General features: G+C 38.1%; 1 protein-coding gene and 1 pseudogene across 1 annotated transcript in view; both read left to right on the top strand.

The window, feature by feature from the left end:
- The window catches only part of TOX (thymocyte selection associated high mobility group box), a 299,355-nt gene that overhangs the window by 231,897 nt on the left and 44,020 nt on the right, over positions 1-23,438 (top strand). Inside the window, exon 4 of the mRNA XM_055318438.1 lies at positions 19,973-20,254. Within this exon, the coding sequence (XP_055174413.1) occupies positions 19,973-20,254 (282 nt within the window). The remainder of the gene's footprint in view (positions 1-19,972; positions 20,255-23,438) is intronic.
- Positions 8,116-8,676, top strand: LOC129505212 (rRNA-processing protein FCF1 homolog; annotated as a pseudogene).

The following is a 23,438-nucleotide window of genomic DNA, read 5'->3' on the forward strand; positions in this document are numbered from 1 at the left end:
TTCCATTGATCCATGTGTCTACTCTTTTGCCAATACCATTCTATCTCCACTACTGTAGCTCGATAGTAAGTTTTGAAATCAGGCAGCAAGAGTCCTCCAACTTTGTTCTTCTTCAGTATTCTGTTGGCTACTCTATGTCCTTTGTTTTCTATGTAAACTTCAGAACCACTGTTCCTATGTCTGTGAAATGACTTGCTGAGATTTGACTGGGATTCTGTTGGATCTTGGATGAGGTTGAGAATGGGGCCCTTGGGTGGTTCAGTGGTTGAACATCTGCCTTCAGAGCTCAAGGTGTGATCCTGGGGTCCTGGGATCAAGTCCTGCATCAGGCCCTGCACAGGAGGAGCCTGCTTCTCCCTCTGCCTATGTCTCTGCCTCTGTGTGTGTGTCTCTCGTGAATAAACAGATAAAATCTTTTTTTTAATTGAGAACTGACACCCTAAAAATGTTGAGTCTTTCAAACATTGAACATAGAATCTCCATTTATTTAGACCTCATTGATTTTTTTCTTCAATGTTCATAGTTTTCTGTATGTAGATCCTCTATAGGTTTTGATACATTTATGCCTAAATATCTTATTTTTGTAATGCCATTTTAAGTAACTGTTTTTAAGTTTCAAATTCCAATTTTTCACTGCTAGTATATAGAAAAGCATCAAATCCTTCGTCCTTACTTTACTTGCTTATTATTTCTAAGAGGATTATTGTTGTTGTTGAATCTTTGGGATTTTCTTCACAGTTGTGTTACCTGAAAATTGAGATGGCTTTCTTTCTTTCTTTCCAAGCTATATCTTCCTTTTTTCCCTTTTATTGTCTTATTGCACTATCTAGGGCTTTCAGTATAACATTAAATGAGAGTGCTGGAAAGGGACATCCTTGCCTCGTTTCCAATTTTAAGGGGAAAATATCCAGTTTTTCACCATTAAGTATGATGTAAGCTGAAAGATCTTCATAGATTTTTAAAATGAAATTAAGTTTCTTCCTATCCCTAGTTTGCTAAAGGTTTTTATCATTAATGGGTTTAGATTTTGTCATATGTTTTTTCTGCATCTGTTGATACGTTCATCTGATTTTTCTTTTTTAGCCTGTTTTTTTAATTGAATATGTTTGACATATAGCATAGTGTAAATTTAAGGTATGCAATGTGTTATTTTAATACATTATATATTACAATACGATTGCCACTGTAGTGATATTTATCACATCAAGTAATTATAGTATAGTATTGCCTATTTTCATTATACTGTGCATTCGATCACTGTGGCTTATTTACATTTGATACAGGTTTCTACCTTTAACATCAAATTGTCCTCCCACCTCTCCTTCTTTAGCCTGGTGATGTGTTGTTGGATTACACTGATAGATTTTCTGATGTTGAGCTAGCTTTGAATACTTGGAGTACATTCTACTTGTTTGTGGTATGTGATTTTTGTTATACATCATTAGATTCAGCTTGTAAATATTTTACTTTTCAGCAAAATATTTTTGCATTTATCTTTATGAGAGTTATTGGTCTGTAGGTTTCTTGTAGTGTTCTTAATCTATAATGATATTAGGAAATGTTGGGTCTTATAACATGGGTTAGGAAATGTTTCCTCTGTTTCTGGAGATATTATGGAGATTTCTTCCAAAAATGCTTGTTAAAAGCTATGTGGACCTGGTGTGTCTTTTTGGAAGGTTGTTAGTTATTGGTTAATCTATTTAATAGATACAGGATTATTTGGGTTATCTATTTTTCCTTGTATGAGTTTTGGTAGTTTTTGAAACTCAGTTGTTCCATTTCATTTAAATTGTTAAATTAGGGAGCCTAGAGTTTTCATATCATTCTTTTATCTTTTTAATGTGCTTTGGCATCAGTAGGAATGACTCCTTTTCCATATCTGATATTGGTAATTAGTGTCCTTTCATTTTTTTGTTAGTTGGCCTGTCTAGTGGCTTATCAGTTTTATTGATTGCTCAAAGAATCAGCTTTTGGCTTTGTTGATTTTTTTTTATTGTTTTTCTGTTGTCAATTTCATTGATTTCACCTTTAGTTTTTCTAAAGCCTGTTCTTCTAGGTTTACGTTCAAACTGCTCTTCCTTCTCTGGTTTCTTAAGATAAAATGCTTAGGTTATTAATTTTAGAATTTTCTTCTTTTCTAATATATGCATTTAGCAATATAAGTTTCTTTCTACACACTGCTTTTGCTGCGTTTCACAAATTTTATAAATTTTATTGCTGTCCTTTTATTTTTATTTAGTTCTTTCTTAAGCTTTTGGTATGTTGAGAAATTATAAATATTAATCTTAATAATTATCTTATAAGGATTTTACCCTAGAATTTCAAAATCTTTGAAGACCTTGCATCATAGTTTTATTCTCACTTTACCCAAAGAGTTCTATCATGTTTGATGGATGGAGCTCCCCCCATTCTTGCTCCCCTATTAATTAATAATCACCTGGAATTTATAAGAAATAACTTGCTCATCAATCTACCCACAGGAAATCTGGTCAACATGGCCCATTGTCAGTTGGTAATTCTGTACCATAATCTCCTGGCATGGAAAGTAGCAAGAGAATCCACAAACCATAGCCAAAACTCTCTGGGAGAGCTTGGAACTTTACCAAGTGGTTCAGTGTTCAGCTGCTACTGCATTATTCTCCTCTCAGAGCCTGATTCTTTGGTGTACCTGAGTTTGACCCTGAGAACAGAGCAGTAAAAAAACACAGGCAAGAGACCCTGCCCTCAGAATTTGGATTCTGATCAGAGGAATCAAATAATCCTGAAACACATTGCGTATGGCACACTGGCACCACCTGAGGGCTGTTAGAAATGCTGAATCCCAAACCCTTTCCAAGATTCCCTGAATCAGAGTCACATGTTATGTGATTCCAGGGGAGTTGAGTGCAGGTTAATGTTTGCAGAACCCCATCCTAGATAATAATAAATGGTGGACATGCTGTGAAAAAGATGCCTGGATTGGGAAGGATGGATATACTCTTGTAGGCTTGCCAGAGCAAATCTCTCTGAGGAGTTTGCCCTTGACACACTGAGGGTAGAGTCTTGTTAAACGAGACCCCTCCCATTTTAGTTCCTCTAGCATCCCCCCATACAACCTCCTCTTTTGTTCCTCCTGCCCTCCACACCCTCCCCCCAAATCCAGACCTCCATTTGTGTCACACGTAGTGAGCATCCAATGAAAGTTCTGATGGGGGAAGGCAAGAAACATAAGCCCCCAAAAGCTATCTCCCTGTTTCCTTTAAAAAGGCAAACATTAAAATATAAATATTTATAGTCTTCAACTAATATGTGCCTGGCCTATGAAAGGGGAAATAAAATATAATACATTTTTTAAAGGTTCTGACTTCTGTCTTTTCCAAGAGCACTTTTTTCTTTAGAAAATCAATTGTAACTAAAAAATTCTATTAGCTTCCATAAATGTAGATGCAGAAAAATGATCAGATGGTTTTAAACTTAAAAACTGCAGGGTAGATATTCTTTCGTGCTTCCCTGTAATAGGCTCTAAACTTTAATGATGTGAGTTTTTCTCTTTTCCTTCAGTTGATCAATGTAATTGAGATTTTTCCCATTTATTGGAGCTGTCATCATGTGGTCATATAATTATGCTAGAGATGTTAAATATTTTTAGACACAAAATTGTAAATACAATATAGAAGAACCATGAACTTATTTCCATATCATTAAACTACATTTTACCCATGAGCAAAGTGCATTTTTCATAACTTACAAGAAATATCCTGCCTTGCAGTGACATGTATATTTAACATTCTTAACAGCCACTTGCTTTGACATTATTATCTGGGTTATTTTGTTATCGGGGAATAAAGACAGCAGAGTTGGAAGTATCAATATATATAACTGAGCAACTCGTAAGATTCTATTTATATTCAAAACTGCCATTCTGCCAATTAATACTTTTTCAAGATGCAGGGTATCATTTTGGGGAAAAATGCACCTAAGTTAAGCTTCTCCCATGGCACTGCATAAGAAAAGAATAGAAAGAATAAAAGTTTACATGTATAAGATTAAATTGTAATACAGCTGTTCTTATCAATTACTTTGTTGCAATAAGTTCTCACTCATACTAAATAATTTTTATTCTGGTGGCATTGAAATGTTTGGGGTTCATCAGCTTAGTGATTAAGCAAATCCTACAGAAATTCATTTTTTCCATGCCCAGAATGTTGCTCCTATTGGGCTTTCCTTTTGAACCAATGCTTGATGAGTATGTCAGTTAGTGTGGCATCTCATCCAACAATGTCTATATAACTATATACATGTAAAAACTTTTACAGTAGGGATCCCTGGGTGGCGCAGCGGTTGGGCACCTGCCTTTGGCCCAGGGCGCGATCCTGGAGACCCAGTATCGAATCCCATGTCGGGCTCCCGGTGCATGGAGCCTGCTTCTCCCTCTGCCTGTGTCTCTGCCTCTCTCTCTCTGTGTGACTATCATAAATAAATAAAAATTTAAAAAAAAACTTTTACAGTATAGGATTTCATTGTTTAAATAGTTCTGTTAACATATGGATTTAGCCTCACAATAGACTTTTAGGCTTTATCTGAGATGTCGGTAGTTCTTTTTTCTTGTTAAGATATGTCAATGCTATTACTAAAACAGGAAATAAAATAATAAAATAACAAATTGAGTATACTCCTAATTTTAAAATATATCCCCCTGGCAGTTTAAAGTATTTATTAATAAGAGTTCAACTGAGTAAACTTCTCAGCTCTTACTTTATTTTATTTTACTTTTCTTTTTGCACAGAGCACTTTAAAGATCAGAAATGCATTCACTTAGGGGTGCTTGAGTGGTATAGTCCATTAAGCCTTTGACTCTTGATTTCTGCTCAGGTCATGATCTCAAGGTGGTGAGATCGAGCCCCACCTCGGGCTCCATGATCAGTGGGGAGTCTGCTTAAGATTGTCTCTCCCTCTCCCTCTGCCCCTCCTGGTCATGATCTCACTCTCAAATAAATAAATAAATCTTTACCCCACAAAAAAGAGAGATAAAGAAAGAGAAGGGAAGAAAAAGAAAGACAGACAGAAAGAAAGAAAGAAAGAAAGAAAGAAAGAAAGAAAGAAAAGAATTCATCACCTAGAAAAGGCATGTCCACAGGTCAGCAAACAATAAGTCCATATTCTGCAGCTACAAAATGATTATTAAGTTTTTTTTTAAGATTTTATTTATTTATTCATGTGAGAGAGAGAGAGAGAGAGAGAGAGAGAAGCAGGGACACAGGCAGAGGGAGAAGCAGGCTCCATGCCAGAAGCCCAATGTAGGACTTGATCCCAGGACTCCAGGATCACACCCTGGGCCAAAGGCAGGCGCTGAACCACTGAGCCACCCAGGGATCCCGACAAAATGATTATTGAGAGAAAAATTCACATTCTTGAAATCCTTCAAAATTCATGATAAAAAGAATATTTATTCCATCTTACTTAGAATCAAGTGTTTAACTGGGGCAGGAAAGGGGGGAAAAGCATTCTAGATGTTTTCAGCAGGAATTAAAAGAAAAACTACCAAGACACTAAGTTAAATTTAAATTTAAAAGGACACCTGCTTTCCTGGGACTTTTTAGACATTTTACTGAAATTATGTTACCCAGATTATGGGCATGAATATTAAGAGCTACTGCTAACTTAATCGAATTCTTATTCAAGCCTCCCTTGTCAGGGCAGAAGCCACATTAGAATTGTTATAATCTAACATGGATTCATCATCCTCATGTGGACAAACCCCTTGTAGATCATGCCTGAGAGGGCGCCCCTACTGTGCTGGAAAGCCAATGGCTCCCCAGAGTACCAACCATCCACCTCTTCAGGTTTTCCTCTTCAGGGAAAACAAGTGGGAGAGACATCACTTAAGAATGAAGCAGGTGAAAAAAAGTGGTCTTCATCAAAAATTGAACGTAATATGCAGAAAGATCTTCTTTTCTGTTTAAAGTTCCTAATACCAGCCCTCATAAACCCATCAAGCATCCATTTAGTCTTTTATGATTTAGGGGGAAAAGAAACTTTTTTTAAAGATTTTATTTATTTATTCATGAGAGACACACAGAGAGAGGCAGAGACACAGGCAGAGGGAGAAGCAGGCTCCATGCAGGGGGCCTGACGTGGGGCTCCATCCCAGGTCTCCAGGATCACACCCTGGGCTGAAGGTGGCGCCAAACCACTGAGCTACCTGGGCTGCCCAAGAAACGCATTTTTAAGCAAATGATGTCCACTCAGTACTCCTTCCCCACAGTGAATCTGTTTTATATTTTTTGTACTTTTCCTGTTTGTCTCAGAGAGCTGTGAAGCACCCACATAAATTAATCCAGGAGCCCAGCCTGGACCAAAGAAAGACTTGTGCCTTCTCACCTTCCTTGCAGAATGGGGTTTTTTTTTCCTTCTAGATAACATACATCACTAACAAATGAATGGCACTGATTGACATGTGGGGCAAATATAAGGAGAAGTTTTGATCAAAGCGTTTGAGTCATTGTTCTACGTGAGCATAATTTATGTGGTAACATTTGTAGCTAACGAAAGGAGCATAGCAGAGATACTCATCAAAATGACTGTGTCAGTGTGCCCATAAATGTTTTTTCAGGACCCGGTGTAGAAACCCAAGTTATTTTTGAAACCATAGGCCAATAGTTAGGGTTTGACAAAATGGCCTCTCTGCTAACGTAGTATCACATGTTAGTGTGTTTTATGAGCTTCTTTCAGTTAGAACAACTTGATACTTCAAAACATTTTGACAGATGGTCCTGAAACTACAAAGTCTCTAGGAATCCTAAAACTTAGAAGATAAAACATTGGACAACCAAATTGCTAATTCCCAAGCAGAAATCAAACTATCAGATTATTCTGAGTTCTTTAAAAATATGATTTCATTGTGTACTTAATTGTTAAGGTTTGCTTGAGGGGAAAAGCCACACAATTAGTTTATTTTTCTTCAGTCTTTTCCACAGTATCTTAGACAAATCATCACTTTTATGAAACTGTAGCGAGCATAGTGGACCATCCAGTGATCAAATGATGTATCTTAGTGTCCATGGTATTGCTTTTGGAGTTAAATTCCCACTTATTTCCACTTTGTAAATGTCTTCTTATTTAAAAAGCATTTTTTAATTGAAGACAATGTCATGTTGACAGACAATGTCATGTTAGCTTCAGGTTTATGACATAATGATTGGACAAGTCCATCCATTATGCTGTGCTCACCACAAGTGTAGCTGACGTAGGTCACCATGCAACACCAAAACAGTACTATTGAGTGTATTCCCTGTGCTGGGCTTTTCAACTCCCCTACCGAGTTATTCATTGCATAACTGGAAGCCTGTATCTGCACCTCCCTTCACCGTTCACCATTTTGCTCATCTGCTCCACCTCTGGCAACTGTCCACTTGTTCTTTGTTTTTATCAGTCTGTTTCTGCTTTTGTTTGCATGTTTTATTCAAAAGGCATCCTTAGTTCTCAGTGATGCTCACGACAGTTTCAGTCATTGTAGACAGACCTGTTGTTGCAACATCATTGCACATTTCACTCCCCTCAGAAATCACACTTCTTCCCCTGCAAGTCGATAGCAGTGTGTTTTTGGTTACGGAAATTAATCCCCCCTTGTATGACATATGTCTCCCTACACCATGGGCTCTTCGATCACAAGGACAGTCTCATCTGCCTTTATTTCCCCTATGACTTATCATAGTACCAGGCACAGAGCAAGTGTTCAGTAAAATATTTCCCACTGAATCTCCTACTGGAAACATCAGCGCTTTAAAGTTGGTCATTCTAGGTTCTAGCTGCATCTTCCCCAGCAAGCCCCTCCAACTATCCTTTGTTAAAAAAGAACATCTAAAAACTATCAGTTCACATACTGGATCAGTAGCAGACGTGCCATAGTTATGAACCAGGCTTTGAGGTCAGGCAGCTTGTGACAAATTCCAGCTGGTTCACTTACTGAATAGCTGAAGGATCCCCTTTCTGAGTCTTTGGTCCTTCAGGGTTGTGATGAGGGTTAGACAAGGCTGTGGGCTTAGTGTATGAAGCAGGACCAGTAAGTAGTAGATAGTATTAATAAAAGAACTTAAGACCATGATTACCAGAAACAGGAGTGTAGCATGAATAGAGAAGCAAAAGAAAGCAAGTAAGTATTTGACCATGAAGCAAATGCTTAGTCCCTTAGATCAGAAGCTTAAAGAGAAGGATAGAGTGAAATCCAAAAAGAAAGACCCCAGTGCACTCAAGCAAAAAGAAGTCTCCCAACATCCTCCCTGCTTATTTTTCCCATATCACACACAGCTGGGCCCACATGACCTCATCCTAGTTGATACAAATTTTATCAACTTTTCCATTAAAGTCAAACTTGACTTAGTACAGTCAATGATGGGCCATCTGTATGCCAGGTGTATCCCTTCTATAACTGACTATAATGGCTGAATATGAGAAATTGGGGCAAAAGTATTGAGTGGCTTTAAGGATTGCCAAAGGTCCAAGATTTGAACGATTACCATGCACACACAAAGGAACCTATGCAGATGACTGCTTAATGTAGGGAGTAAGTGTTGCATTGTGGCCACCGTTGACTGGAACCAGAAGATCCCCAGAGTTCCCATCTCATACATTTCTAACTATAGGTACAACAAGGGGTGGATGCCAGATGATTCTGCAGCTCCTGATTCTAATTTTTAAAAGATAGAGTTCCTCTATCTTCCCTTACCAACTTTTTTATTGCCAGTTTATGAGCAATGTGCTATGGCATGCATCATTCTATTTACCCATTCACTCTGCTGTGAGCTGAGTGTGATTAAGTCCACTCACTTTTTTTGTAAAGATTTTATTTATTTATTTATTTATTTATTTATTTATTTATTTATTTAAGAGAGAGTGAATGCACGAGAAAAAGAGCATACAAGCAGGAGGAGCAAGAATCGTAGAGGGAGAAGCAGGTTCCCCACTGAGCAGGGAGCTAGATGTGGGGCTTGATCCCAGGACCCTAGGATGGTGACCTGAGCCGAAGGCAGATGCTTAGCCAACTGAGCCACCCAGGTGCCCCAGTACACTCACTTTTTTAAAAGATTTTATTTATTCATTCATGAGAGACACAGAGAGAGAAGCAGAGACATAGGCAGAGGGAGAAGCAGACTCTCTGCAAGGAGCCCAATGCAGGACTCAATCTCGGGACTTCGGGATCATGAGCCAAAGGCAGATGTTCAACCACTGAGCCACCCAGGTGTCCCTACACTCACTTTTTGATGTTGTTTTGGAACTGATATTTTGTATCATTTTAAATATCATTGCATTTTTTAATAAATCTGATGACTGCTCACGTAAAAAAAAAATTACAACCCATGATTACCAAAGGCTACCACTGACCAGTTGAGACTGATATGTGTTGTGGACAGTTACCTGCTTGTCAGGCATAGACCAGTTCAAATCAGTTGTACTAAGTATAGTTTCCTGGAGAAAAATATTTATAATGTGGAAGGTATATTTGCTATTTTTTATAATTTATACCTAAATTTATACCATCATCACACAGGGTTATAATTATGCAGAATTATGATCCATTTTAACTCTTTATACCATAGTTATCTAATTTCAACATATATTTTGTAGATGTTAAACCTGTAAATGAGAGATAATTCAAACTGTTAACATTAGTGCTTTAAAATTAGTCACTATTAAAACCTAATTACTAGTTGAGTGGGTCTGTGTTAGTGGACATGGAAAGATAAAAAAAAATGAAGATATTTGTCCAAATTAAAATTAGAACATGTAGCTCATATGTTCTAAATGAACATGTTTGCTTCACCAATAATAATTTCATTATCACCAAGTTACAGGATAGAGTTTTAATTGTGACCTTTATATCAGCAGAAGCCATGTATTTGGGATTAAAAACCAACTGCTTTAACTAGTCTAGTTAAAGACTGTAGCTTGATACATTCTGGGCTCCAACTTTTATAAAAACCAGAGAACACTTCTAATAACACTTTTCTAATTTCATGGTTCAATGCACAGTCAGTAAAGATTTAAATAATTCAGAAAGAAAGCCTATTCTCTTTCTTTATTAGAAGTTTGAGTCAGGCAAATTCTTTGACATTTAATACGTTTTTAACCCTTTTAATAACTTTTTATAATGAAATTTATTGGCAGTTGTTTTAGAGAAAGGGTTATTATATTAGCATGAATAGCAGTCACTAGTTTTTATGATTAGTTTTGAGACCTTGACCTTATATAACTCAAAGTGTATAAAAGCATAAATGAGTAATGTTAATATTAACTAAATTAAGTATACTCAGAAATATATAGACACTATATATAACGATATTCATCTCATTATCTAACATGCTATAAAATTTTGGCAGGCAAATATTTGAATTTTTTAATTGTTTTAAAGGAGCTTAAGGTCACTTACAGAGTCAGACACTTTAAAGGAACTGAAAGACATTGTAATTTTCCTAGACTGATTTTACCAAATTATTAATATTATGCTCAATAGGAAAGGATTTCCAGCCGTTTCCTATCTTGGTTTCATGCTATTTTAATGTTTTATAATACATTATTAAAAGGATTATTGAAAGATTTCCATAATAAAATACTAATTTAAAATTGTACTTTTCTTGAAGTCTCCAGTAACTTGAGAACATATAAATATTCTGCATAGGAAAGCTATTGGGCGCAAGCAGAATATAAGGTTTTAATTTTGCTTCTTGAGATGTACTTTTAAGTGAATGTCATGTGTATCTAATGATTTAAGAGCCTCTAAATGAACTCAAATGTCACTTTCTGAACTAATGTTAAGAAGTCAATATTCCACTTGACATCTCCATTTTTACTAGCATCCCATTAACATTGCAGTGGGAAGTATGAAATTCAGCTAAATTTTCAGGTTTAAATATAGTATAAGGGACCATTTCAGCTGGCTCGTGATGCTATAAATATACAGAGCTAGTTCTCATAGATAAACCACAACTCCCATAGGGCATGTCTCATAGCATTTCCCAATTTTCTTATCACCTATCTTTCCAATCCATTCTTTTTGTCTCAATGCACACTCCTTTGAAAGTATTCTGATAACAAGGCTATTATTCACCCATTCTTTGGGCACATCAAAGCAGAGATGTGAACAGACATTAGCATGTTTGAGTATACTCAAATATAAGATTATAGTCTGATGAACAAAGCACTGCCTACACTTTGTAGTGCAGATGCAAAAGGCACGATCTATACAAATCAAGGGTTTCACCGACTCTAATCCTAGGTAGACCCAAAGCAGACTCATAGACTCCTATTACCAGAGGTGTACAGTTTTGAAAGAACTCTAATTCAGGTATTTGGGGAACCAGGGGGTTGAACTGATGGTCTCCTACACCCTTTCAGATAAGACAGTCTGCCTTCATATTCTGCCTTTAATTGGAATTATGAGAGATGCTCTTTGCCAATCAAGAGTCAAGCTTGTCTGTTGTAGATTTGTGTGTGTGTGTGTGTGTGTGTGTGTGTGTGTTTTATTGGAGGTGGGCAGAGGAGTCCTATCAATGGCACACTGGAGCACAAGTTCAGCTGGGTAATCCTGATGTTGACAGTTGAACAATAACAGTAGGAGACAAATCGTGTTGGCACAGAGCAATCAGAAATAGATGCCTCAATTTGAGTGGAAAACATCTTTCCAACTGTGTATCATTCACTAGACACCATAACCTTCTGGCCATTGTTGGGATCCAAAGGAGGAGTTATGTGAGCAGAGTTTACAGGAGAGGATAGTGTACTGTGAACCAGAATACCTTTTTATGTATTTAAATTTTTTTGAACCTTGTATCTACCAGTTAGCCTATTAGCTGTGATCAGGGAGCCATTAACATCTGGATTATAAGTTCAGCCTTTATGTGCGCTACTGACTTGCTCACAGCGAAACCCTGTGCTCTATGACACAAGCTGCCCGGCTTCTTCCAGAGAAGGTCTCTACAGAAGCAAGCTTTTGGCTTCCCAGAATGCTTGGTCACAACGATGTTAGTGGCTCACCAAGAACTAGAACTAGTCAAGGAAAGTGACTCCAGATGGTAACAAAAGATAAACATCCACATCTTCCACAAAATGTGACCCAGGTGACCAAAAACCACAAAAATAACTTTACATTTGCCAGAATATGTTCACAGTCTTTATCTTCATCCATCCATGCTGAAGCAAGCATTTAAGGTCAGTACACCTGTCTCATTTTTGTCTCCTTAAAATGTATCACTATCAAACAAACTACATCTAATATTTATCCTCTTGTCTTATCCCCTTCACCCCCCCTCGAAAGTGAGCTGTGTAAGGACAGAGATCTCATCCAGTGTGATGAGATCACATCCAGTTCCTGTGGGAATTAGCATTTGTTTTGTGAGATGGTTTTGATCTTTCCCAAGGATGGTGGTTTTAGAGAGTGTGATGTCTTTCCATTTGGCAAATACCTAATGAGTTGTGCCCCAGAGTTCTTGCTTTCCTGTGATAATTAGTTTTATAATTACTATTTATCCTAACTAAACTACAAATAACCTATTTTAGTGTATTGTGAAGAAATCCAAGCCCTATTTATTCACATTGCCTTTGGAAAGCAATCAAGTTATTCTTACCCAATATTGAAGATAAAAATACATTTTCATAAAAGTGCCCAATCTTTCTTTTGAACCTCACTTTTTCCTAATCTTTGAAAATATTACATGTGCTTTGCAAATATATTTTTTCCAGATTTCCCCTCTTTTGATATTAATTATCTATCTTCAGTGTCAGAAGTCTAACAGCAAAAATGTTAAAGTTTATTTAAAATGCACACATTTAAATAATGAATAGAACACAAGAGGAGACCACCTAGAAACGATTTATTTAATTTGTTTGGACAACAAATAATTTAGCTCTCTCTTGGAAATGCACTTAGGAAAATAATAAATGAAATTTGATTATTAACTTTACCCACGCATTCGTTCTGGTGTATACATTTACATATTAATTGAATCCCTGGCAAAAATACGCAATCAAATGGGGAACTTAAATAATATCAACATTTACATTCTTCTCATAGACTCTTAGAGTGCATATTCCTAAGAAAAATGAGAACAGCCTCGTCTTCTTCCTGGCCTGATTAATCACATAAGGGCTGGATGGGCTACTGAGAACAGGCTCAGAAGTTTCTCTTTAGATGCTAAAGGACGGTACATGTTTGGTAGTGTGTATAAAGGGGACGGAGAGTCAACACTTGTCACAGCCTGAGCCAGCAGGGTCCCCTCACAGCCCTGGGGAAAGAGCTCCACAGCCAAGGGTGTCAAATGCCAACAGACAGGGGTAAATGGAAGAGCTTCATAGATTCCTCACGTTCTCTTGTTCCTGCTGCAACTGGCAGGCATCCAGGCCTTGCCAGCAAAGACCACAGAAGACAGCAGCTGGTAAAGCCACATTAGCAAATAAGGCCTCGGGGTTTCCCATGTTTCAGGCTCTGTTCACCAACTGCTACTCACTCAAACAGCTGGATCAGAGCAGAGAGAGCCAAGACGTCGTTAGGGTTTTATGTGTACAACTGTTTTGATATGGATTGTCTGCTAGAGGCAGAGATAATGATAGCTTTCCAGGCTCACGCGTTGGACGGGGAAGTGATGCTGACATCTGAAAGGAGAAAACAGACTCTGGAAGGATCGTGAAACACACAGCTTTAAACACTGAAACGTGGGCCTTCATTTGTTCTGGGGCCGTTCGAGTGTGCGATTCGAGTGCCATTTCATCACTAATGCAACTGATGTTGTGCCGAGTGTTTTGTTTTGGGGTTTTGGTAGTTGGGTTCTACCAAAATGTTAACTATTTTTTTAAAAAGAATCCACAATGAGCTACCTGAGTTTTTGGTTTGGGTTGTTATTTTTTCTTTTTTCCTTTTTAAAGAAAAGCCAAGAAGCAGCAAGTGCAAACACACGCTGGAATGGGTAACAAGTAGTATACCTGAGGGTTCCCACTCGGGCCCTGTCCTTACCCCGGGGCTCTTAATGCCATAGGCAGTTGGGCAAGGAGAGGAAGGACTGTGCTACGAGTGTCAAGCCGTGGATTACAAGCAAGGTCATGAGGGAGAATACATGATATCTGTTTTGGTTTCCTAATTGATTTTAACTGAGTTCTTGCCTTCCATTGATGGAAAAAGATTTTGAAGGAATGTGATGGAAATCTTCTCTTCATCATGGCAATCCTCCTCCATTTCTTTCATTGACATTTTTTAGCTCCTGTCACCATAAAACAGTATCAGTCCTCAGTAGCAAATAGTAAAATTTAAGGAAACTGCTCTGATTTTCAAAACAGCAAAATCAAGCACCCGTTTTCAATGGAGTCCGTTTCCCCAATGGGAAGATACATGTTAAGAGCCATTCAAGGGCAGCCTGGCTGGCTCAGCAGTTTAGCGCCACCTTAGGCCCAGGGCGTGATCCTGGAGACCTGGGATCGAGTCCCACATCTGGCTCCCTGCATGGAGCCTGCTTCTCCCTCTGCCTGTGTCTCTGCCTCTCTCTCTCTGTCTCAAATAAATAAATAAATAAATAAATAAATAAATAAGCCATTCAAAACTAAAATGCCAACAATACCAAGGACTTTTAGCCAAGAAAAAATGAAGTTCACTGGGTTTGAAATAAACAAAATGAGAAATAAACACATTAGAAAGTCCCTTTGAGACACTTGAATCCTGAGAATTGGCAAATGTAGCTCCCAAAAGATCAAGGATTTATAATCCTGTTTATGTGAGGCCAGCATCCTGAATCCTCATTGTACCTGGCCTAAACATCTCTTCAGTATAACCCAAGAAAGACATGTTGATGTGCGGGTGATGTGCCATGATCTGTGCTAGATACTAGGGCTAACTGGTAAACAAAAGAGATTCTGTCCCTGTCTTTTTGAGTTTATAATCTATTAGGGTTAAGACTGGGTTTAACTGTGTTAAAAGAAAGCTAAAAATGAGAGTGACTCTAAAAAAGATAGTTACTTTCCTTTCATGTTAAAGATTCCCACAGTAAGTAGATTGCCCAGGGTCTGGTAGCTTTGTAATAACCACTTCAGCACCTTTTTCTTGGATCTCCAATGTCCTAACTGGAGTGTCTCCAATGCGTCTGGTTCAAGACATTTTCCCGAGCTCTCGTGATCACACCCACACTTTCTCCAACAGGAAAGAACAATGGGCAGTAAGCCTTTCCCTTTAAGGGGATTTCTTGGAAGTACCACACACTTTGTTACATTTCAGCAGCCAAAACATGGTCATGTGGCCTGACAGAGCTGCAAAGGAAGGTGGGTAGTGCTCTTTGTTGGCTAGAGTCTTGGCTAGACAGCTTAATACTGGAGGCCTGTCCCTTAGGACAAAAGTGGTGTGTCAGACGGTACAGCCTGAGGTTTCCGCCACAAGAGAGACAGACATTATTCAAATTTCCTTTTCCTCTTATGACCACTATTAGATGAAGTTCACTGGAAAAAAGAAAACTCCTCAAACTGGTTGGTTGGTTTACACTGGTAGTATTCATTTCTTCACTTATATACGGACTCCGCAAATATGTTTTGAATACTTGAAATGCCTAATTTAATTAAAAAGAGAACTGAGGAGGGATTGCAAAATGCGTTAGTCATACTAATGAAGATTACTGTCTGGAAGGTATAGACAGACTAAGAAATTTACAAGTGGTGACCAATAAAGAAAGTACAGACAAATGCTTTAGCAGTTCAGAATAAGAAGATTCTGCAAGCTTTGTAGATTAGATGATTTTTGAACTTGACTTTAAAATGTATTTAGGGGATCCCTGGGTGGTGCAGCGGTTTGGCGCCTGCCTTTGGCCCAGGGCGCGATCCTGGAGGCCCGGGATCGAATCCCACATCGGGCTCCCGGTGCATGGAGCCTGCTTCTCCCTCTGCCTGTGTCTCTGCCTCTCTCTCTCTTCTCTCTCTCTCTCTGTGACTATCATAAATAAAAAATAAAAATAAAAAAAATAAAATAAAATGTATTTAGGTTTGGGACCCCTGAGTAGCTCAGCAGTTGAGCGCCTGTCTTTGGCTCAAGGCATGATCCTGGGGTTCTGGGATCGAGTCCCACATCGGGCTCCCCGACAGGGAGCCTGCTTCTCCCTCTGCCTATGTCTCTTGTCTCTGTCTCTCATGAATAAATAAATAAAATCTTTAAAAATAAATAAATAAAATGTATTTAGTGTTTAGATACATGAATATGGTAATAGCATTATGGAATTGTGAAAAAGGGAAAAATGTGTAGAGCATATATCATTTCGGCTTTGATCTTTGTTGGTGGAGAGATATGAGATCACTTAAGCTCCCCATCCTCAATAAACATGTACAAAACAGACATCTCTATAGGGCTACCTCAAAGGGGAATAATAAGGCTCACTAGATAAAATTACCGAACAAATCACAAATCACTGTGCAAAGTTTGTTTTTTTTTTTTTAACTCTCCTTGAAATCTGTCTGACAACAAATGCTGAAAGAGCAACATAGCCAAAGACACTTATTCAAGTGAAAGAGACAGAGGCAAGGAATAGCAATTAATTGTGTTTGGCTGAGGAATAATGGTGTGAAGGACAAATCTGGGGAATAAGGCTTATTTGGAACCTTTCATGGCATGCTGAAGAGTTTGGATTTCATTTGGTAGGCAGATATCACTGGAAAGGTTTTGAACCTGTGGCTTAGGAGATCAATCCTGCAGGACTCTTCAGGGTGAATGTGAAGAGATTCTTTCATTTAAGTAGTCATTGCAAGCCAAGAGGCAATGAAGGCTTGAAATATGTGAACGAGTGTGGAAATGAAAAGAAGGGCTGGTGGAAGAGTTATTTTAGGGTAGACTCAGCGGAACTCACAAGAGTTTGGTAGGAAAGAATAAAAAATTACTAGAACATTTTAAGTAGAAGTGACAGGGCGGATGAAGGTGTCATCAACAGAAACGGGCCACACAGTACATAACAAGTTCGAAAAAGGAAACTTCGAGATGGAAGAAATGTGACTTAAGGAGAAATGTTAGGAAATAATTTCGGGGTGGAAAGTTGTAGGAAGAAGAGAAGCCACTGAAAAGTCCAGAAGAATCGAAGAGAAGAACAGTTGTTGTTAAGAATGCCCTAGGTGAATTATTCACAATAAGTTAAAAATATTGGAAGTTAACAGCAAATGATATTTCACAAGTTGAAGTTTTGTATTTGGCATTAAGACTATAGTCCATCAGTATCTTTCTAGAAGAAAATCAGTAATCAAAACATTTGCTTACCTTCATGAGCTAACCAATTAATCTTATTTTTCAGTAATCAGACTTCATACAGTTTAATTTCCCCCATATTATACATTAGGCAGTGATTAATACTGAACTGACGTCTATGAAAGCAAGGTAAAATGGAAATACTCCTAATTTGGAAATGGATGTTAATATCTGACAGTCCTAAGTGCATCCGAGTGCTGAAGAGATGACTGTGCTCTCCAATTTGTGCTTGTCACCCTCCACGCAGGAAAATTATTCTTTGATTCAGAGTTAAAGCTGCTGTCTGCTTGGCCAAATATCATGGTGTCATGATATTTTCGAACTAATGACAAGTACGTTGAGAAAGAGGTAGCCTGTTGAGTATTTCATTGTCCTTACCCAGATACTTTACCCCACTTTGGTGATGCCCACCTTCTTCTACCAATAAAACAAAGGTTAGAATACAAGTTTTAGTAGTCAGAGTGCTAATTAATGTGACTTCAGGATATTAGAAATTAGGCTTGAAAAGTCACTCACTTAATGCCTCTTCTGCGTACTTTCAAAAGTTGGTCCTGATTCTTATGAAATCCTCTGTCAATGGCACAATTTTATGGGGAACTGCTAAATCTAGTATTACTTCATAAGGATGATCAGATTATAGAAGTTACGTGAACACCTGAGAAGGGAAAAAAACTATTTTAGTATATGTGAGCGGAAACCACATGAATGGGCTACGTAAAAATCAGTTTGGGTAGACAACGTTTGATAAGGTGGTTTTGATTAGCTTTAACTATAAATCTCTCCCTGGGACATGTAAAATGTCAAATTGGCTGCCAATACGTAGGAAGCTTCAAAGGGTGGAGTTGAGAGATGCAGATTTTAACTCCCACTCTGTGGTTTAAGGAAGTCGTTTAACCTCTCTGGGCTTTATTCATTCACTTATTTATTTATAATCATTTCTGTATTTATTCAACAGACAGGCAACAGGCTTGTAGTGTGGCTTGCCCCTAAGGTTCCTCTTCTATACACTGAGAAGGGATCACTAAATGCCCTCGCAGCTCTAATGTGTATCAATGAATACACATTAGTATCAGAACTACTTTTGGAGCATTGGAGGAATACAGTTTGAATTATGGGAAAAGGTGTTGATTTGCACACGGAAAGCAGCAGATACAGAACCACAGGCTGGCCTAAGCCTTCACGGAGAAGAGTTAGAGTCTAGGATGATGCATGGAACGAAGTCAGAGGGTGAAGGGCAAGAGCCGGAAAGGTCGAAAGGATGATGCTGACTAATAGGAAAGACCTCATGGTAGAGACAGTAAACCTAACCCAGGAAACACAGGCAGACATCTCTTCCGTCCCACCTCCAGTTTCAGACAGATATAACTAGGTTGGTAAAATGACTAGGCAGCAATGGTAGAAAATGATTTTATTACCAAAAGAAAAAAAAAGAGCCTATGACTAAGTAACTTGATTGACCTTTACAGTATTTCTATGTCGTGGGAACATTTGCAGACAGGCAATTATGGGGCATTCTGACACCATGTGGGATGTTTTTTCTTTGAAATAGAGAAAGATAACACTATTAATTTTTTTGACTAACCGTACACCTCTTCACTGCCCTTCTTTTTTCCATGTTTTTCTTTTGTCTCCTGTTTTATAAGCCTCTACCTGCATGAACTCCCCAACTCTCCTCAGAGTGAAAGAACTGAACCACTTCTATGAGCACCGCGAAATACTCATTAGTTTAAGTTTGCAAATGCCAGAGAAACATTAAGTGAAATCCACTATACTCCTCTTATACAACACATTTGACCTCTAGATACGTTAAGAGCTTCATCCTCCAATGCTTTTAATTCTAATCCTTGCAGAGACAAAATTCATTGCTTGAATTACAAGAATGAGTCTCATTAAGGCTAAAAAGCAGTGACCCAGATAGCATAATGGATTAATATGGTGACCTTGCAACTTTGCAGCTTTACTTTCAAGTCTGACTGTGCAGTCAAATCATTTCAATAGTCAATTAATCAATTGGTTAATAACAGCTGGTAGTGCTCTGAGTCTGGAAGTTAGTAGATCATTTTAGCCAATACCAGCTAGCCTAAATGGAATTAAACTAAGAATCATAGCACATTTAATTCACAAAACCTTTCTTAAGTGATCAGAATAAAAGAAACAGGGTTTCATGAATTGCCATAATGCTGTAATGACTAACAATTACATAATTTTGACACTCTAATAAGCATCAGTGTTTTGAAACCTGTGCCATCGGGCACGCCGGGTGGCTCAGTGGTTTAGCGCCACCTTCGGCCCAGGGTGTGATCCTGGAGACCTGGGATCGAGTTCCATGTCGGGCTCCCTGCATGGAGCCTGCTTCTCCCTCTGCCTGTGTCTCTGACTCTCTCTCTCTGTGCATCTCATGAATAAATAAATAAATAATCTTAAAAAATAGGAATTTGAAACCTATGCCATCAATACCTAATACTATATATGTTTGCATTCCATTCATAAAGAAAGACTATAAATATAATTAGTCAGGTCTTGACTAATGAAATGTGATGTCGAATGAATTCTCAATTTCTATTCTTTTAGTAACAGTACCTCTAGAGTGATTAATATACCATTTTAGGGAGAGGTTTGGGGTTGAGGTGGATACAGGTAAAGTTTACCAGGACACGCTACAGAATTTTCAAAGTCTAAGGAATTAAAAAAAATTTTTTTCCAGAAATATTTTTGTGAAAACTATTCCTGTCTTTGTTTTGGTAGATGCAAGATATACGGAATCCGGAAGGAACTCAGTATGGCTCCCATCCCCAGATGGCAGCCATGAGACCAAGGGGTCAGCCTGCAGACATCAGGCAGCAGCCAGGAATGATGCAGCATGGCCAGCTGACCACCATCAACCAGTCCCAGCTCAGTGCTCAGCTTGGCTTGAATATGGGAGGAAACAGTGTCCCTCACAACTCGCCATCTCCACCCGGAAGCAAGTCCGCAACTCCTTCCCCATCTAGTTCAGTGCATGAAGACGAAGGTGATGATACCGCTAAGGTATGATTGGATTATTTTCAGGACCTATAGGAAATGCTTGTTGCCCAAAAGGAGTATTCTTTAGCACATTCCTTGAGCCGTTTCTATCATCCAACTGAGAAACATTGGTGGGGGGCATACTTTTTTTTTAATGAGGTTACAAAATGAATAGATTAAATCACTTGCTTTTCCGGTTACATTTTCAAGTCCCTAGTAAATCATTTAAATATAGATGTATTAAGCATGAAAGTAGATGTCATCCACAGAATATGCATAGTGAGTACGGAGAGTAAGTCTTGTAGGACTCAACATCCAAAATTAAGCTTAATTCACCACTCATTTCAAAAATAATCTATTTCAGCTTCACAATTTTATTTTAAAAATGAAACATCTCAGGGATATAGTGGTGGCTGTGTGTGTCTCTGTGTATCTGTGTGTGTGTGTGTGTGTGTGTGTGTGTGTGAGAGAGAGAGAGAGAGAGAGAGAGAGAGAGAGAGAGATGGTCAGATGAAACCTTTGAGATTATCTGCCCCAACCATTTCATACGGAGAATGCGGAAGGTAAGGACCAGGGATATTCTATGACTCCCTTCCATAAGCAAAAGTCTGGATGTTTTCTTGCTTACTTTTTGTTAACTCCTTGCCAACATGACTGGCTGGCTCTGTGGCACATTAAGTTATCTACATAGGAACATGGGCCTTGAGTATCCTTAGATTGGGAAATTAGCTACTATAGTTCTTTGAAGGCTTTAGTTCTTTAAGATATTTTAGCTTTTTTAAATGCACCAAAATCAAGTACATTTTTGCTCAAAAACACCAAAATAATCTTTCCATTGCCTTAATTGTCAGTCAAGTGTCTTCCAAATTTGTCCCAGTGAGAAAGGACACATGTGCCCATTTACCAGGAAAACCACTCACAGCTACAGTACTTCCTATTCCTTCCCTTTGTTCCTTTACTCTAATGATTTGTCCCTTGTGGCAGCCCTTGGTTTTCTTTTGACTTTTGCAAGAATATTGTTTTGGGGAAATTAATCTGCCAACATGCCACTGAAAGCCACCCAAGTGGGAATCTGACCTATATGGTTAACTTTCCAGTAGCTACACTATTTTTTCAAAGTTACAAATAAATAGTGACTCGGGTTTCTTGAGCCCGATGACAAAGACAAGTCTGCATTGACTATATTTTATTCTTCTCAGTATTAACACTCTGGCGCTTGGGGCCTTGATCCTTAAAAAGAAAGAAAAGAAAAGAAAAGAAAAGAAAAAGAAAAGAAGAAAAGAAAAGAAAGAAGAGAAAGAAAAGAAAAAAAGAAAGAAAAGAAAGAAAAGAAAAGAAAAGAAAAGAAAACTACTCCTCCCAAGGCTAGTTAATTCCAAGAGATAGAGTATGACTCCCCTGTGAGCACACTTTTGATAAATAAACCAACCAGTCCAGAGCCCACTGCCTCTAAGTCCCCGCAGGACCAGGTACCGGACAACTAAGAACCACCTCAGTAGCCCAAGGCCCACTGAAATTGTTCAAACTATATCCGATCCTTAACTTATTCAGCACACCTGGTCCACCTCATGCATTCCTTCCCACAAAGACCCCAGTAAAGGCTCTGGGCCATGCCGTCATGCTTTGCTCCCTCTCTCTCTCTGTCTTCCTCCTAAGCCATCCTGAATGGTATGCTGTGCCTTCCATTTCTAGGTATCTGTGAATATGAACTGTTCCTTCATGACAGTCATTTCTATGTCTGCTATCTTACCACCTCTGATCAGAACAAATCCTAAGCCCATTTTAGAGCAGCTGCATAACTAAATGTCATCCTTTCCACCTTAACAAGCTTTTCCTTGTTGGTCAATGAACCAGTCTCTCATGAAATAAGGTAAGGAGGCAGGAGACTAATTGATATTACATAAATAATTTATTGGGCTAGTGATAATCTGACCTTTAGCTGACCATTAGAGGGCAAAATGGGTATTATTCTAATGGAACCTAAGAGTTGATGAGTACCTGGACCTAAATGTGGACACCAAGAATTTGTTGGTGGCTGGCAATTCTGATATTGAGTTATGCCTGGGTAATTCAGGTTAATTTCCTAAACATAAATGATAAGTACTGTATTACAAGGGAAAAAAATTCATGGTCTGCCTATAGTAAATATCAATTTGTGCATCTGGATTATATTTTTATCAGTATTCATTGCTGACATTTCAGGAAATCAATGCAAAATTAGCATCTTCTGACAGCAAATTCTATGCAGGATTATCTTACTTACAATAACATTTTGCACTCTTCAACTTACATGAGTAGAAGACTGAGTAGAAACCAGAAATTCATAGAATTAACATTTGCAGATTCTGCTATTTCCCATTTTCCCATAAGATCCATATAGTGTAATTTTGCTGGGGGATAAATTTGTATATGAGGAGGTTCCAGGCTGGTGTGAAACTTTACTGGTGCTTATCCTTCCAATCGTTCAACATCCACATCGTAAAATAATTTATGGCTCATCATTAATGATGGTACAAGTGCTGTATAGTAGAATTTATATTCTGTAGTGTTATATTTTTAAAGTAGCCACATGTAAAGGCTTAGGGTTAGATTTCTCAAGAATGTCCTCGTTAAGATGGCTTTTTGTCTCCAATTTTCAAGTCCATCTTTAGTTTAGGTGTATTTTCCATCTCAAGAAAATCTACCTTCCTACTCCTGCTCTACACATATTCTTCACCTTCTCTCTAATCCAAAATCTTCCTACCCATTTTTTTCAACTTATGTTTATTAAATGGGAAAAAAAAAACCCTGCTCAGAGTTTTTTGAAAATGCTCAGCATTCTTCATCACAGTAAAAGATTAAACTGGAATTTTTTTCCTTTATATGTGAGCAGGATTTATGTGGAATGTTGTACTGCTGCAGCTCGAGCTAAACGTGAAAGAGCATGAAGTCAAAAAGATCACTTAAATCATTTCTAACAAGAGAACTAAAAAAGGAATATTTAGTCTCATACCAGAAAAAAAAAAAGCTTACAAATCTTCCCTCTTCACACTTTGAGTTCTTGTAAGCAATTACATATTGAATCCAGTCTATCTAATTGAACAATTAAAAGAAGTAAGTTTGTTTTGACAGAGAGAAATATTGTAAATACATCAGTAAAATAAATTATCACCTTATAAACACTACCCATGGTTCTGATTGCTATGGAGCTGTGTTGACAGCCTAAAGT

This window comes from Nyctereutes procyonoides, unplaced genomic scaffold (genome assembly GCF_905146905.1).
Source record: "Nyctereutes procyonoides isolate TBG_1078 unplaced genomic scaffold, NYPRO_anot_genome, whole genome shotgun sequence".
NCBI lineage: Eukaryota > Metazoa > Chordata > Mammalia > Carnivora > Canidae > Nyctereutes > Nyctereutes procyonoides.